Source organism: Loxodonta africana, chromosome 15, assembly GCF_030014295.1.
Source record: "Loxodonta africana isolate mLoxAfr1 chromosome 15, mLoxAfr1.hap2, whole genome shotgun sequence".
NCBI lineage: Eukaryota > Metazoa > Chordata > Mammalia > Proboscidea > Elephantidae > Loxodonta > Loxodonta africana.
Genome location: NC_087356.1, coordinates 63497498 through 63515545, shown reverse-complemented (window position 1 = coordinate 63515545; position 18048 = coordinate 63497498). Strand labels below are relative to the sequence as shown.

The 18048-nt window shown below is 37.5% G+C and overlaps 1 protein-coding gene across 1 annotated transcript; it reads right to left on the bottom strand.

Moving 5' to 3' along the window:
• Positions 1–6248: 6248 nt before the first annotated feature.
• LOC100659485 (olfactory receptor 143-like) lies at positions 6249–8164 on the bottom strand. Its single transcript, XM_003422065.3, has one exon. It carries the CDS (start codon positions 7891–7893, stop codon positions 6940–6942), a length of 954 nt encoding a protein of 317 aa, XP_003422113.2. The 5' UTR covers positions 7894–8164; the 3' UTR covers positions 6249–6939.
• Between the last annotated feature and the right edge of the window lie 9884 nt (positions 8165–18048).

Here is an 18048-nt window from a genome sequence, read left to right as displayed (position 1 = left end):
CACCTTTCTTTGGAGTGGGAATAAATATGGATCTCTTTTAGTCAGTTGGCCAGGTAGCCGTCTTCCAAATTTCTTGGCGTAAATGAGTACTTCCAGTGGTACACCTGTTTATCAAAACATCTCGATTGGTATTCAACCATTTCCTGGAACCTTGTTTTTCACCAATGTCTTCAGTGCAGCTTGGACTTCTTTCTTCAGTACCATTGATTTTTGATCATATGCTACCTCCTGAAATGACTGAATTTCGATCGGTTCTTTTTGGTACAGTGACTCCGTATTTCTTCCATCATCTTTTGGTGCTTTCTGCATCTTTCAATGTTTTGCCCATAGAATCCTTCAAAATTGCAACTCAAGACTTAAATTTTTTCTTTACTTCTTTCAGCTTGAGAAACGTTGAGCATGTTCTTCCCTTTTGGTTTTCCAGCTCTAGGTCTCTGAACATGTCATTATAATACTTTACTTTGTCTTCTTGAGGCTGCCTTTGAAATCTTCTGTTCATTTTTTTTACTTCATCATTACTTTTGTTCCCTTTAGCTACTCTACATTCACGAGCAACTTTCAGAGTCTCTTCTGACACCCATTTTGGTCTTTTTTCCTTTCCTGTCTTTTTAATGAACCCGTGCCTTCTTCAGGTATTATGTCTTTGATGTCATTTAGCAACTTGTCTGGCCTTCAGCCTTTAGCGTTCAACGCCTCAAATCTGTTCTTGCGATAGTCTCTAAATTCAGATAGGATATGCTCAAGATCCTATTTTCCCCTCTCCTGGACTTGTTCTAATTTTCTTCAGCTTCAACTTGAACTTGCATTTGCACAATTAATGGTCTGTTTTGAAGTCAGCCCCTGGCCTTGTCATGACTGATGATATCGAGCTTCTCCAATGTCTCTTCCCAAAGATTAGTCAGTTTGATCCTTTTGTATTCCATCTGGTGAGGTCCAAGTGTATCCTAGCCGTTTATGTTGATTAAGAAGGTATTTGCAATGAAAAAGTCCTTGGTCTTGCAAAATTCTGTCGTTCCATCTCTGGCATGGTTTCTTTCACGAAGGTTATATTTTCAGCTGCTGACCCTTCTTATATATTTCCACTTTCACCTTCTACACAAGTAATTATCAATGGATCTTGATTGCAATGCTTGATCAATTTCAGACTGCAGAAGTTGGCAAAAATCTTCAATTTCTTTATCCTTTGCCTTAGTGGTTGGTGCTGTAATTTGAATAATAGTAGTATTGTCATCTTTGTAGGAGTATAGATATTATCTTATCACCGACAGGGTTGTACTTCAGGATAGATCTTGAAATATTCTTTTTGACAATGAAAGGGACACCATCCCTCTTCAATTTGTCTTTCCAGAATAGTAGACAGTATGATTGTCCTATTCAAAATGAACAATACCAGTCCATTTCAACTCACTAATGCCTATGATATTTAGGCCTTCCATTTCATTTTTGGTGATTTCCAGTTTTACTAGATTCACACTTCTTACATTCCATGCTTCTGTTATTAATGGATGTTTTCAGGTGTTTCTTCTCATTTTGAGTCATGCCACATCAGCATATGTAGTCCCCTGAAGCTTTACCTCATCCATGTCAACTGCATTTTGAGGGGGCAGCTCTTTCCCAGTCGATTTTGAGTGCCTTCCAACCTGAGGAGCTCATCTTCTTTCACTGTATCAGATGATGTTCCTCTGCTATTCATAAGCCAGTTTTTCTAAAAGTAGGCCACTAGGTCCTTCTTCATAATGTGCCTTACTCTGGAATCTCAGCTGAAACCTGTCCACCGTGGGTGACCCTGCTGGCATTTGTGTGCTGGTGACATAACTTCCAGGATCACAGCAACATGCAAGCCACCACAGTACGAGAAACTGACAGATGCATGGGGAAGTAGATAGTAGACACTTGTTAACTTTGGTGAAGGGATAGACAACACATAATATAGAAAAAGTCAGCACATCTTGGCCAAGGCAAAGTCACAGAAGCTTCCTAGACACATCCAAACATCTTGAGGGTCTGAACTGCTAAGGCTGATGGCTGGGGACCATGGTCTCAGAGGACATCTAGCTCAATTGGTATAAATAGTTCATAAAGAAAATATTCTATATCCTACTTTGGTGAGAAGCATTCAGGCTCTTAAAACTCTTCAAGTGGTCATCCAAGATGAATCTATTGGCCCCATCCTATCTGAAGCAAAGGTGGATGAAGAAAAATAAAGAAACAAGGAAAGTATTAGTCCAAAGGACTAATAAACCACATGAACCAGAGCCTCCATCAGCCTAAGCCAAGAAGAACTAGATGGTGCCCAGCTACAACCACTGACTATTCTGACAGGGATCACAATAGACAATCCCTGAAAGAGCAGGATAAAAATGTAGAACAAAGTTCAAATCTGAACACACATACACACAAAGACCAGATTTACTGGTCTGACACAGACTAAAGGAACTCCTAAGACTAGGGTCCCAGACACCCTGCTGACTCAGAACTGAAGCCACTCCGGAAGTCCACATTCCAGTTAAGGTTAGACAGGCTTAAGAAACAAGCAATAACACATGTGAGAAACATACTTCTTAGTTAAATCAAGTATACAAGACCAAATGAGTAACAAAGACAAGAAGGCAAAAAGGGACCTGAAAAATAAACAAATGGATACGGAAAACCAAGAGTGGAAAGGGAAAGGGGAAGTTGCTGACATATTTCAAGGATTGCAACTAATGCCACAAAACAATTTGCATATAAATATATGAAAGACTAACTAATTTTCACTGTAAACCTCCATCTAAAACAATAAATTTAAAAAAAGATATACGATTTTTTAAACCAAGTACTTTAGAGAAAATGTCAAACCAATTTTAAACTTTATTTAACCAGGCACTTTAACAAATACAGACAAAAGAAGAATAGAAGCAGATAGGAGGCATTCAGATTCTGCTTGGGAAATAAAGTTTTCAACAAAATTATGACCATAAGTATTAAACAAACAAACATGCATACCTGATATTTTGGTCTCATAGTATTAATTTTAATCAAATCTAAGTAACGTTCTTAACTGGCATAATTATATTCTAAAACTGTCCTTATAAAACAATGTTTACAACTTTTCAAAACTCATATACCTTTCGATAAACATGAAAAAACAGAAATACTTAATTACATCCCCTGACTCAGATATGTCCTCTGGACATCATGCCCTCATGGAAAATAGTTATGTACAGTAGACAGTTTGTCTTCTGTGTAACACACAAACAAGGAAATTTTGTAGAGGTCTATTTTCTACTGTTTTTATTATGAATAACTCTTTTTCTGTTTCCAATTTTAAATGCTAACATAATATCTAACAGACTTTTTAAAGTGTATACAGACAGTGCTATCGTATATAAAGCCAAAAACCAAATCCGGTGCCATCCAGTCAGTACAAACACATAGTGACCCTACAGAACAGATTAGAACTGCCCCATAGGGTTTGCAAGGCTGAAATCTTTATGGAAAGAGATTGCCACGTCTTTTTCCCTTGAAGTGACTGGTAGGTTCAAACTGCCCACTTCTTGGTTAGCAGCCAAGAACTTAAAAATACATATTACTATATGGAAATTATAACATGCCTCCTCAGGGAGTCCTGTCCCCAAACTCCTCAATCTCACCATCACAGGAAATGATCAGTATAATGAAAAAATATATATAATATATATTTACATATGTAAATTTTTTAAACATATATAGATATATATATAAATGGATGAAATATTTTTTCGTATCAACCCAGGGCCATGTGGATTTCTCTAGTTTTACATCAAAGCCTCATTGGTGATCTATCTGCTACAGGCATCTTGGCTGAGAACATCATTTCCATAACCACCTTCATTCCTTTTTTTTTTTTTTTTTTTAATATTTATTGTGTTTTTGGTGAAAGTTTACACAGGAAAATAAGTTCTCCTTTAACAATTTTTATATACATTGTTCAGTGACATTGGTTACATTCTTCACAATATAACAGCATTCTCCTTATTTTTGTTTTGGTTGTTCTGTTTCCAGTAATCTAGTTTCTCTGTTCTCCCTGGCTTTCTCATCTTTGATCCAGAATAAATGTTAACCATTTGGTTTCATCTAGATGAATTGTTTGAGAAGCACAGTACTTACAGGTGGTATTATTTATTTTATGGACCAATCTGTCAATTGACTGAAAGGTGACCTCTGAGAGTGGTTTGAGCTCCAAGTTTAAAAAGCATCTCAGGGCAATAGCCTTAGAGGTTCATCTAGTCTCTTCTAGTCAGTAAGACTGGCCTTTTTTTTTTAGGAATTTCGATGTTGTTCTACATTTTTCTCCCATTCTGTTTGAACCATCTATTGAGTCCCTGGCCAAAACAGTAAATAGTGGTAGCTGAGCACCATCTAGTTCTTCTGGCCTCCAGGGAGGGGTATTGTGTAGACTATATTTTCTGTAGTTTCTTCTTTGAGTCTTTGGTTTCTTTCATTCTTCTTAGTTACAGACAAGTAGACACCAAGAGTTGTATCTTATATGGTTGCTCACAAGCTCTTAAGACCCAGAATATTGTCTTTATATTATGCCATTTGACTGAGTTGTCCCACAAGATGGTGGTCCTAAACTCTCAAACCCAGTAGACCAATCCTGTGAGGCGTTTGTGTCTCAGAAGTATCTGTAACTGTGCCCCTATGTGTTTTATTTTGTTCTTAAAACACATGCAGCACATATAAACATGTATATACATATGCCTACAGTTACTCATACATGACTTCCTGTACATACTTATGCATACTTATATATCTATGTAACCACATATTTTTAGTTGTTATTTTAGTTATCTAGTGCTACTATAACAGAAATACCACAAGTGGATGGCTTTAACAAAGAGAAATTCATTCTCTCTCAGCCTAGGAGGCTAGAAGTCCAAATTCAGGGTGCCAGATTCAGGGGAAGCCTTTTTCTCTCTGTTGGCTCTGGGGGAAGTTCCTTTTCATCAGTCTCCTGCAGTTGAGGAGGAGCTTCTCAGTGCAGGGACCCTGGGTTCAAAGGACAGGCTATTTTCCTGGCTCTTGTTTCTTGGCAGTATGAGGTCCTCATGTCTCTCTGCTCCCTTCTCTCTTTTTATATCTCAAAGATATTGATTTGAGACACAACCAGATATTGTAGATTGAGTCCTGCATCATTTACATAATTGCCACTAATCCTACCTCATTAATATAAAACAGATAGAATTTACAAAGTATAAGAAAATCACGTCAGATGACAAAATGGTGGACAATCACACAGTACTGGGAATCATGGAATAGCCAAACTGACACACATTTTTTGGGGGGACACAATTCAGTCCATAAAAGTTGTTATTATATATCCTCAAATGAATTTTTTTAAATAAATTTCCACATAAATTGTTCATGGACATTAGTTACATTTAACACAATTTGTCAATGTTCTCTTAAATTGTGTCTATACCCTTCTATTTGTGCTCAAACACTTGTCTTTACTATGGCTGTGCTCTGCTCACTACTTATACACTCTGAGCCACATTTCCAATCCCAAAGTAACAAGTATCTGAGTTCTAAAGCATACTTACTCCTACACCCCTCTTCTCTCTGATAACCACCAATTAATATGGACCTCTTTATATTTCTTTCCTCTTCTGTTCTTATAAAAAAAGGATACAATACTTGTCCGTACATACTTGACCTATTTCACTTAGCATTGTGCTCTCCCACCGCCTCCACATCCAAGCTCATTCTTTCACAATTCTCTTTTTCTTTCCTGCTATTACTTCATGGGATAAACAATGGATTCAAATGCTGGGCTCTGCAACTTTAGCTGTGTGTGACCTTGAGCCACTCACATAACCACTTCCTCATGTGGACCACAGGATAAGACGTAAGTTTCCATAGGACTGGTAAAGAATGCAGAACATGAAGAGACCAGAGATTTAATTTTTTCTTCTAGGAGCAAAAGGGAAAAATCTATTTACATATTGAAAGAATAAATCCCAATATGATAAGGTTTTTGCTATAATATTTTTGTTTATTTTTTAAAAAGAGGAAGCAGACCATCTTTTTGTTTTTAAAAAAGAGGAAACAGACCTTGACATTACATGTGGCAATCCATTCCATAGCTGAGAATGTTGCTCTGTAATTTTAATCACAATCTGTATGAATCCAAGAATACTTGTGCAGAACAAGAAAAACATAAATGTGCGAAATAACATTTGTTCCACTGATATAAGTGCAAGTCAGTGACAATTTCAATTCTATTAATGAGAACACATTTGACCAATGCAATAAAGTAGAGGCATTCAAACGAACTTCCTATAATTTTCTGCAGAGGAGTGGTTTGTGCAAGGTGAGCAGAGCGGTGACGCTCATCTGTCTTCACACATCCTCAGGGATAATAGAACCATGATTCAACAAGGTATTTGGTAACTTACAGATGTGAGGCTGAAAATCCAGAACAAAAACTATTTCTCAAAGAACGATGAAAAATTCTGGGAATTTTTATAACTGCACCATGTCTACATTTGTCACATCTTTCTCTGTTTTAATGCAATCCTAAGTGTTAACTCCCTTGAAACAAGAAAGGCAATACACTTATTTCAGAGAAAGCAAGAAAGAGATAGATTAGTCACACAGCACCTCACTCTGCAGTTCACCTTGGGTGGGAAAGACACATATACACACATAAATGATAGGCACTGTCACCTTTCCACAGAATGGAAATCAGTCAAGTGTCTCCATCTGATATGAGGAAAAATAATCAGGTTGAGTCACAAAGGGACTGGAATGACCCTGAAGTCCAAGAAAATGTCCTCATAGCTACAGTGCATGGTAAGAAAATAAAATATATTAGAGAAAAATCTCTCAAAGAATACTTTAGAAAGATGAAAAGAAGAAGAAGAGGAAAAAAGGGATAAAGAGAAGGAGAAGAAGACATAGCAATGGAGTCAGACACTAAGGCAACACTTCTGCTTGTGCTAAGTGTGTCATTCTCTTCACAGTTTTCTTCAGAGCAAGTGTGACATCCTTGTTTCTGAGGCTATAGATAAAGGGATTCAGCATGGGTACCACATTGGTGTAAACCACTGAGAAAAATTTTCCCTGTTCCACAAACCCAGCAGATGATGGTTTGACATGAGTGAGCATTCCAAATCCAAAGAATAGACCAACAGTTATTATGTGGGAGCCACAGGTGCTGAAGGCTTTGGACCAACCCTTAGATGATGACATGTGAAGGATATTCAAAAGAATCAAAGCATAAGAGAGAAAGATAATGAGGCCGGATACTGTGACAACTATGCCTGCGATGGAAACCACAAGCTCATTGACATAGGTGCTGCTGCAGGAGAGCTGGAGGAGGGGGAAGATGTCACATACATAATGGTTGATGATGTTGGAGTCACAAAAGGTCAACCTGATCATACAACCTGTGTGCACCATGGCACCAGCAAATCCCATCATGTATGAACCAGACATCAACAGGGAACAGACCTTCGGGGACATGGTGACTGTGTACAGCAGGGGCTTGCAGATGGCCACATAGCAATCATAGGCCATGGCTGTCAACACATAGCATTCAGAGTTGGCGAAGAAACAGAAGAAAAATAGCTGAGTCATGCATCCTGCAAAGGAGATAATGTTCCTCTCAGAAATAAAGCTCATCAGCATTTTGGGAATAAAGACAAATGAATAGCAGAGATCAATGAAGGTCAGATTGAATAGGAAAAAGTACATGGGGGTGTGAAGGTGAGAATTCAGGCGAATCAGATTAATTAAGCTTAAATTCCCCACCACAGTGACCACATAGTTCACCAACAACAGAAAAAACAGCGGCAGCTGGAGCTCAGGTTGGTCTGTTAATCCCATAAAGATAAATTCAATCACTGAAGAGTCATTTTTCACAGCCATTCACTTCACCAGTGTGATCTGTGGGAACAGAGGTAGAAGCAGACATTAGCAAAGAACTCTTTGTCTCCAGAGAGAGAGTTGGAGCTGCAGGTTTACAAGCTCAGAATTATCTGAAGACCCAGAGTAAGGTACCTAAGAAGCCTGGTTCCTATGGTGATTCCTGTGGGTTCCCCATTTTTCCCTCCCTTTTATCCATACTGTGTTTCTCTGTAGCATAAAGAATGCTGGCACACTCCCAAAGTCTCTGCACATCATTTCTTCCTTTCTTCCTAATATTATGCCCCAGTTCCTCCCTCCTAAGGATTAGTACTGAAAAAAAAAAAAAAAAAGGAGCAATAAATAGTGGTATTTCCCAGAACCTTTGATTCATGTAATTTAGGGTTTGATAGGAACTTATCAAGGCAGAGTTGATTCAACACTCACCTTCCTATTCCTATAGGCTTCACTGTTCCTGGACCTTCCTCCGCACTGCCTCCAGGGAACGAACTTTGATGATAAAGCAGGCAATAACCGTCAGCACAGTCCTCGGCCTTTGACATGCTAGAAGAGTGATTCTAGGTATTCTCCATGATTTCTATTTGAGAACTGGCCCAGAAGCTGCTCTTCCTTTGCAAGGAGAAAAACAATAACCTTGTATGAGCCTCCAAAACAATCATCTGGCTTGAATGGGAATGTATTTCCTGCCCTGTAGTTCTGGAGAGATGGATGAGAAACGCAGAAATTATTCTCTCCCTCCTGATTTCCTCCAAAGTTTGATGAGCCTCTTGAGGGTAGAAATTACTGAGCCTGTCTTTGTATCTTTTGTCATATATCTAATAGTGGATCCTTTGAGACTCAGTGTTCTACTCAGCTTGTAATTCCCAAACAGGAATTCTGAATCCCCAGAGCAGGGGAATGAGTGGCCTCCTTTGTCATGCCCCTGATTATCCTCTGAGTCTACGTACAGCTCTTAAAAAGGAAGGTCCAGGGGCATAGTCACTTTTCATTAGTAAAATATTAAAAGATTGCTTTAACACTAGATGTGCTGTGGATTGCACCTGAATGAAGAGTTGTTGTAGCAAAGTGGTTAAGAAAGTGAGCCCTCAAATCAGTCTGAGTTTAAACCCAGACTTCTGCACTTCCTAAATGTGATATTTTAGAAAAGTGATTTAACTTCTCTGACCTATGTGTCCTAATTGTGGGTTAAATGAGTTAATCACTTAAAGGATTAGAACTGTGTCTGCAGCATACAAAACAAACAAACAAAAAACCCATTGCCTTCGAGTCAATTCTGACTCATAGTGACCATAAACAAGAGTGGAACTGCCACTTTGGGTTTCGAAGGAGTGCTGGTGTATTCGAACTGCCCCCCTTTTGGTTCACAGCTAAGCACTTAACCACTGTGTCATCAGTTCCCCAGCACATACAAAGAGCCTGCTAAGTGTTAGCCTCTTCCCTTTCTCCTTATCTATAGCTTAGGTTTCTCATCCTTGCCACTATTGACACTTTGGACCTGATAATTCTTTTTTGTGGGGAGCTGTCCTCTGTATTAAAGGATGGACAGCACCCCTGGCCTCTAGTCATTATATACCAATAGTACACCTCTCCCAGTTGTTACAGCCAAATATATTCTCACCTCAGATCACATCCTGTACTATAAAAAGTTAATAATCTTGTATCATATGGCAACACCTATTAGGAAGATTTTTCTGTGACTACTGTTTTTCATGGGCATTCTTAAATGTCTTTCACCTTGTACCCACATACAGAAGACCCATTCGTAACTCATCTCAGGATTTTTGCTCCTTCAGTGGGCATATACAAACCCAGATAGAGCATAAGTGCCAGCAAGAGAAGGAGTGCTGCTGAAACAGTGTTGTATGACTTTTGTGTGTGGGCTACTTGCTCATGCTGCCTACTGGTGCCTTCTTTTTATGTCGGAATTGAACCCAGAGGTACTATTTCCATCAAGGGCCCCACGTAACTTGTGACATGGAGATCTGATAGAACCCAGTTCCCAACGGGCAGTCCAGATATGTCAAATAGTTTCTCTAGGGACCTGCATAGTGATTCTCTCACTAGGACTTGCCATAAACTCCACATTCCATCGTTTCCCACCACTAACAACTTCAATAGTACAAAGTCTGCTGGATTTTATGCCCCAAGTGCAGGGCTGCAGAGTTGCCTGCTGCAGAGGCTTTTTCTGCTCTGAGCTCCACTCGTATGAACTGACGTCCATGTTACAAGTATATGGGTATTCCTAAGAGTGGAATATGTTGCCTCACTAACTCTGCTTTGTGACAGAGGATGTAACAACTTCTCTTTTACTGTGGAAAGGATATCCCAACATGCCTCTGAGCACAGGACTCAAACAAGTTTAAGTGAAGTGGCAGGTTCCTAAATCTTTGTAGGGTTTGCTTTCCATTTCTTGGAGTGCATGTGTCTTACCATTGCCTCCAACATACTAGCCGTCTCTTGCTTGTATTACCTAATATGACATCAGTGCAAAAGATCAATTTTATGTTTTTTTAGGATGCCAAGATGGTTTAGATCTCTTCAAAATATCTCATGACAAAGGAAGAAGAGATAGCATAGCCCAGGAAAAAACTGTAAATATCTAATAGTACCCATTCCACTTGAATTCAAACTCATTATGATCCTCTTTTCTGATCAAAATAGAAAAGAATGCATTTGTCAAATGATTGAGGGCATAATGGATATCTACATCCTTATTAATTTCTTCCAGCAATGACAACACATATGTTACAGCAGCTGTTCATCATGCACACACTATCATGTTCATAACTAGCAGTGAGTTTCTGTTCATGGGAATGGAAAATATGGCAATGGACATTGGTGATGGTTACACAACATGATTGATGGTTTCAGTGAATTATACAGGCGGAAAACATTGAATTGGCTGAAGTTGTATTACCCATGCTTTTACAACAATAAAAATATCTTTTTAAGTTAACATCATCAATGATGGTACATTTTATAAACTAAGATCACAACATCACTTCTTTGATGTTCTTAACCAAAACGCTGCATTTGAAATTATAATGAGCAAAATAGACAAATCCAATCTAACAGACATTCTACAAACAAAATTGGTGAGAATTCCTTAAAAGATTAAGTATGGGGCAAGAGAAGGATTGACAAACAATATCACCTGGGAGGAGACTAAAAAGACATAACATCTAAATACAATGTGTGATTTTTGGGTTGCCTTGTGGATCAAAATTTTTAGTGGTTACTAGGGTAGCAGGGAGGGGGAATGAGGGAGTCTAGCTTAGGGGACACTGAGCTTTTGTTAAGCAGGTAGTGGTGATGGCTGCAAAACATGATGAATATCAGTGATGTCACTGAACTCACTACAAAGATGTCACTGTAAAAAATATTGAAATGGCAAATATTTTGTTTTATATATATATATATATATATATATATATATATATAAACAAGAACAAACCTGTTGTAGTCAATCCTAACTCATAGGGAACCTGTAAGAAAGAATAAAACTGCCTCATATGGTTTCCAAGGAGTGGCTTAAACCGCCAACATGTTGGTTAGCAGCTGAGCTCTTAACCACTGCACCACCAGGGCTCTTTTATACATATAACTTACTGCAATAAAAAAAACCTGAAAAAAATATTTAAGGCCATTATTGGGTAATTGATGATATTTAATAAGGCTTATATATTAATTACTGGTATTATATTGATGGCAGTGGCATTATGTTGATATTTTGATTTTGATAATGGTACTGTGTTTATGTAAGAAGCTGGATGAAATGTTTTAAAGAAATTCTATATTTTTAATTTTTTCTTTAAAATAAAAAAGTTTAAAATAAAATAAAACTGAAAAAATGTAATGACATTATTTTGGTACCGTATTAGCATAAAAGAAAAAGGAAACCTCAATATTATTTGTGATTCATTATTGTTATTTATTTATTCATTATTATCTAAAACAATAAATTTATTATTATCACTATTGATACAGGAAAATTCTACTCAACAAATGTTTCCTGACCTTCCCGTATATTAGATATTCTAAATATACAAAAGGGAAAATAAGGGAATTACAGGAAAGGGACTCTATGCTAAAGTTGTTTATTGTCTTACTGGTGATACAAGATATAAGTAAGTTCACAAAATGTTCCTAGTAACACAGGCTATTAGTATTAATAACCATTATTCTTTGTCTATGAATAACCTCATTAGATAAGTAAAACAACAGCTAAAATATTTCATCTAGCCAATTTTTTTTTTTTTTTTTTTAGTGTGCAGTGTTTTCCTTTCAGTGATAAATAACAAAAATTCACAATAAGGAATGTATGCCCTTTTTTCAAAATATTTGCTGTCATTGCAGGTAGTAGTAAACAAAATTTTTATTACATAAAACATCCTGCACCCTTATTGGAGTACTGAGATAAAACGAAAAAACTCTGGGGCTGTCGAGTCAATTCTGACTCATAGCGACCCTACAGGACAGAGTAGAACTGCTCCACAGGGTTTCCAAGGAGCGCCTGGTGGATTCAAACTGCTGACTTTTTGGTTAGCAGGTGTAGCACTTAACCACTACACTACCAGGGTTTCCAGTACTGAGATACATATGTATTATTTCTTTCATCCTCTGTTAATGATGTCTTTGACAATAAAAGTGTTACAAGCATTATCCTTAATATCAAATGCACTGGGCTGATAGACCCTCTCAAAAGCTGAAGAAATGTGGGGCAGATTTTGCCGCTCTCAAAAGAGAACAAGATAAGCCAGGAAAATAATAGGAAGGGCATAGGTTAAATAGAACAATAGGAGGGTTTGGTTCTATTTTAAAATGCATACAAATTTTGAAATGAAAGCTTATCACTAAATCTTTCTGCCCTGGTGGTGGAGTGGTTAAGTGTCCAGCTACTAACCAAAAGGGCAGTTCTACTATGGGGCATTTCTACTATGGGGCAGTTCTACTCTGTCCTATACGATCCATGAGTCAGAATCTACTTGACAGCAGTGAGTTTCGTTTTGTTATAAAACAGTGACAATATTAATAAGAATGAGAATGATTTTATTATATTTGGCACTTCTGTGTTTAGGTGAGTAAGCTGTAGCATAAAGTTTACCTTAGGTGATTTATGGAACTCACTAGATTCATTCAGGTTAGGAATAGACCAGGAGACAGAAGAGACATGAAACAATATTGAAAAGAGTTGGTGTATATGTTCCTTTTAGAAACACGTTCTTAATTATTCAGTAAGCTTGTGAGAGTTGCAGTAGACAAAGTAGCAAAGAATGAGAAAAGATTAGCTATAAAGAAGTGATAAAAACAAGTCTATTAAATCATACATAACACAATCCATAGAGTCAACATGGTTATAAACATAATCTCCTCGTGAAAAATGCCAATAAAAATTTGAGATGCCTGAATTTTTTTACATTACCACTGCTTCTAGTTAGAGTATGTTTCTCCTCTGGATTTTAATCAAGGCTTTCCTCGGCTAATTTGCCATCCTTGTCCTTCAAACATAGATCAGAGGGTGAGGCATGGGCCCCACGTTAGTGTAGAAAATAGATGAAACTTTCCCTGGTCCATAGATTCAGGAGAAGAATACTAAAGATGCATAAATGCTGCCGACCCCAAAAAGAAGAGAAATAGCAATGATGTGAGAGCTACAGCTGCTGAAGTCTTTTGATCTTCCTTGAGCAGATTTCTTATGAAGAATGCTAATAGGATGAAAACACAAGAAATTAGGATGGTAAAACTGGGTACTATAATACTGATACTCACCTCAATGAGAACTACTACCTTGTTAACATGGGTGTTGGTACAAGAGAGTTGGAGGAAAGGGAGGATGTCACACAAGTAATGGTTGATATTAGCATTGCAGAAAGTTAGTCTAAGCATGCAGCCTGTGTGGGGAGTGGCTCCAGCAAATCTCATGGCATATACAGCAAGTGTCAGTGCAGAACACACCTGATGGGACATGGTGACCCACTGCAAATGTCCACATAGTGATCATAGGCCATTCCTGTTAACAGATAGCATTCGGAGATGACAAAAAAAAGAAAGAGAAAAACAGTTGGATTATGCACCCAACGTAGGAGATGCTATTCTTCTAGAATACAGACTTCATCAGCATTTTGGGGATGAAGACAGAAGAGTAACAGAGATCAACGATGGGTAGATTGAACAGTAAATAGTGCATAAGGGTGTGAAGGTGAGAATTTATCCCGATAAGAACTATCATGCCAAGATTGCCCAACATGGTGACAATGTAGATCATTAGAAACAAATAAGAAGAGGTTGCTGGAGCTCTGGATAATCTGTTATCCAGCAAGAATAAATTCAGGCACTAAGAATTCATTTCTAGCAAGCATTCTCATTTTGGAAATCTGTGAGGAAAACAGAAAATTTCTTTAGTAGAGAACCCAGGTCTCTCGTGACACATACACACTCATTACAAAGGGACTCTGATTGGCAGAATCCAAGTTTTCCTTTGCTTCGTGGAGTCTGAATGTACTGCCACACACATCACTCAACAGTTCAACCAACTTATATTTTGTCTGCATGAGCTAACTTGTGATGAACAATTCCTTCTGTCTTTACTAGAAAATATAAGGATGGGGTCGCTGAGGTACAAGTCTACCTGATGATGAGCATAGAGAGTCAGAAAGCCTCTCCTATCTGTCCCTCTCATTCATCTGGCCCTTTACTTCCTGCTTCCTACTCATGTTTCCATCACTATACTCAACACTGCAGTTTCTCTGCGGTGACCATCAATGCAGACAGAACTGCACTACAGAGGAGATCATATTCATATTCTCCCTCCTGGAAAGAAGTCCCTTCACTGTCTATAGAATATTCAGGTGTCTTTCTAAAACAATTCTTGAAGTCAAAAAAGGGGGAGAAGCATTGTGGAGACCCTTAGTAGCCTAATATTTATAATCAAATATATACATCGGTGTTTCTACACATTCTCCTTCTTTGTTCCATCCCAGCTGGACAGACAATGAAGAAAGGAAGGTGGACGTGCTTTCCCAGCATCTGTATGAGGGCACGAAAGAGAAATAATTAATCTGGAAGCCGGTTACTTTAGTAATCAAGTTTGTTAAAATTCATCAAGCTATACACTTATGGTATGTAAATACTTCTATGAGAATATTAGACTTCAATAAATAAATTTAGGAGAGAGACACAGTTCTTTTTCCTCTGATTTTGCTCTATACTGGATATGCCACTTGGAACTGCTATCACTCTCTTATTACAGGAGTGAGGATGAAGCCAACACAGAGTAAGTTGAGAAGAGTGCAGACAGTAGAGGTAGTGTTGCATGCCTATGAGTGTCTTGCTATGGAAAGAAATTTCTCCCTTTTCAGCAACATACAGACTGAGTACGGACAATAAAAACTTGATGAAGTCACCCTTACTTCATGGAAAACCTCAGTCCTGGCTCTTTATGTGGATTTCACCTCCACTATTGGCTTTGAAGACAATCCTGGAGGAAGAATTGACTTTGGAGACACCAATTCTAACCACATGTAGTCACAGGATCTTCTTCCCCCTTTACTGGTAAGAGGGTGATAGCACAGATCTCACAGCCTGAAGGTTCCAAGAGTCATTCTGAGATATATATCAAATTTGTAGTTATAAATATGACAACATGGTGTGTGCAGGGAAACCACAGTCTTGACAACAGAGCCAGCATGTCATAGAGCACATGGCATTCACCTAGGCCTTTCAATTCTTTTGGCCTTGTTAGAAATCCAGCATAGGTCTCCCTTAGGACCTTCCCCTCATGATGACTCCTGCAGGGAAGAAATTACGGTGTTTTTCTTTACTCCCTAAATTGAAATAGTAAATGTAAACTACCCACAAGGGATTATATAAACCACAGGGCATAGAACTAAGGAGCCTCCGCTGTCTCAGATAAGGACATAAATAGAATTAATGTTACTGAAAATTTCACCTAGGTAACATAAGTAGTTTTAGAAAGGCTTGATGTATATTTCAATAAAGTTTATTTATAATGTTCCTTTTTAAAAATATTTTGAGTCTCTTTAAATAATCAGTGTTTAATTATGCATATTTATAGACAAAGCAAAATGATACTTTCTCATTGATTAAAGAGTTTATCATTCTTTTAAAAGTTATTTAATACAATAATGCTCCTTTATTTCATGAAAATTTATTGTTTTGGGTTCTTCTGACTTAATAAGTCTTTGCTTTTAATAGGTTAAAATCAAATGTATAAGAAAAATCACTGTTTATGGCTTCCAATTCAAGAAAATATGCCAAATTTCCCATCACTATAAATGTACACTCACTGCTTCCTAAACAGTTGTTCCACCTTCCCTCTCCCTCCCATCCCTTATAAGAACTTGTAATAACCACTCTAAACTTTGGCTCTATATATTTGCCTATTTTTATTATATCATGTAAGTGAGATCATACAATAGCTGTCCTGTGATTTACTTATTTCACTGAGCATCCATAAGGTTTTCAGGTTTATCCATGTGTAGTACGGAACAGGGCTTCATTCCTCTTTATGGCTGAGTAGTATTCCATTGATGAACACGTAAGTTGTTTTCACCTTTTAGCACTTACTTTTCATAGATTTTAAATTTTGAAATGATGATACACTTATGGGAAGTAGCAAAAACATGAGTCCCGTGAACTCTTCACCCAGGTTCCTTCAATGTCAGCATCTTATGTAACTGCAGTACAGTAGCACTGCCAGGAATTGGTATAATAATGTCAACTAGGCTTAAGGCTTTATTTAGCTTTTACAAGCTTTACAGGCCCTTATTTTTGTGTATGTATGTGTGTGTGTGCAGTTTTATATAATTTGATCTTATGTATATACTTGTTTCTAGAGCCAGCATAATCAGTCACAAAGTTATTTCAAAGGCAAAAAGAACACCCTCATAATACCTTATTTTGGGTTCTCAGTGAATTGGAATCCACTGGATAGCGACTATCAGCAATAGTATTCTCACCTACCTCCTTCCACCACCATCTGTGTCCCTGAGTAGTCATTAATCTGTTCTCCATCTCTACAACTGAGTCATCTCCAAGGTAATAAAAATAAAAAAGAGTCGTATGGTATATAAATATGGAGTCCAGTTCTTCTCACTCAGCATAATGCCTTTAAGTTCCATCTAATTTGTTGTATATATGTATAGTTCATTCCTTTTTATTACTGAATAAAATTCTATTGTTTACAATCTAAGCACTGTCAATCTTCTGAGATAGTTTAAACATTGATAGGTCCTTCCTTCAGCAAGAAATTGACTGATTTATTTTTGGAAAATGTTTCGTGGGCTAGATGATTATAGTTAAGACTTGTTTTTAGAATTTTCTTTAAGCTAACCTGAGTCAAGGCTCTCAGTCTTCCTCCTCCAAGAATAAAAATGGGACACTCAGAGTTTGAGAAGGTTGCATAATCAATCAAAGACCTGGTGAACACTGCCTATGTCCCACTCTTAACTCTATTGTGAAAGTGCACATCACCATTATTAGACATGAAAAAATTGTCAGTGAAAAGGCCTTGAGTATAACAAAATTGCAAATTATGTTCACTTGTCATCATGCAAAATGCTGACATTGCAAAAGATCAGGTAATAACAGACATTGTGTTAAGTGAAAGAATTCAGAAGCAAAAGACTATATAATATGCGCTTCCATTTATATGAAATGTGCGAAAGTGTCAAAGTTCTAGAGAATGAAAGCAAATCAGTGCTTCCCTTAAGATGGGAGTGGGAGCAGGAATCAAAATGCAAATGGGCATAAGGAAACATTTTGAGGTGATTGAAAAATTACAAATATAGATTGTAGGGATGGTGGTACAACTCTACATATTTACTCAAAATCATTGAATGTGCAGTTTATTTTGTTAGGTGCCATCAATTAAGTTCCAACTCATAGCAACTCTGTGTACAAAAGAACGATACACTGCTTGAGTTGGGCTACAACACAATCGTTGCTGTGCTTCCTGTGTCCTTTTTTTCCTTGTAGAGCCCTTCAACATAGAACCTCAAGGCTTGAATTTTTTCTTCAGATCTTTCAGTTTGAGAAATGCCAAGCATGTTCTTTCCTTTTGGTTTTATAAGTATTATAATGAAATAGGCAGGTTTTGGCCTATTTCATTATAATACTTTATTTTGTGTTCTTGAGCTG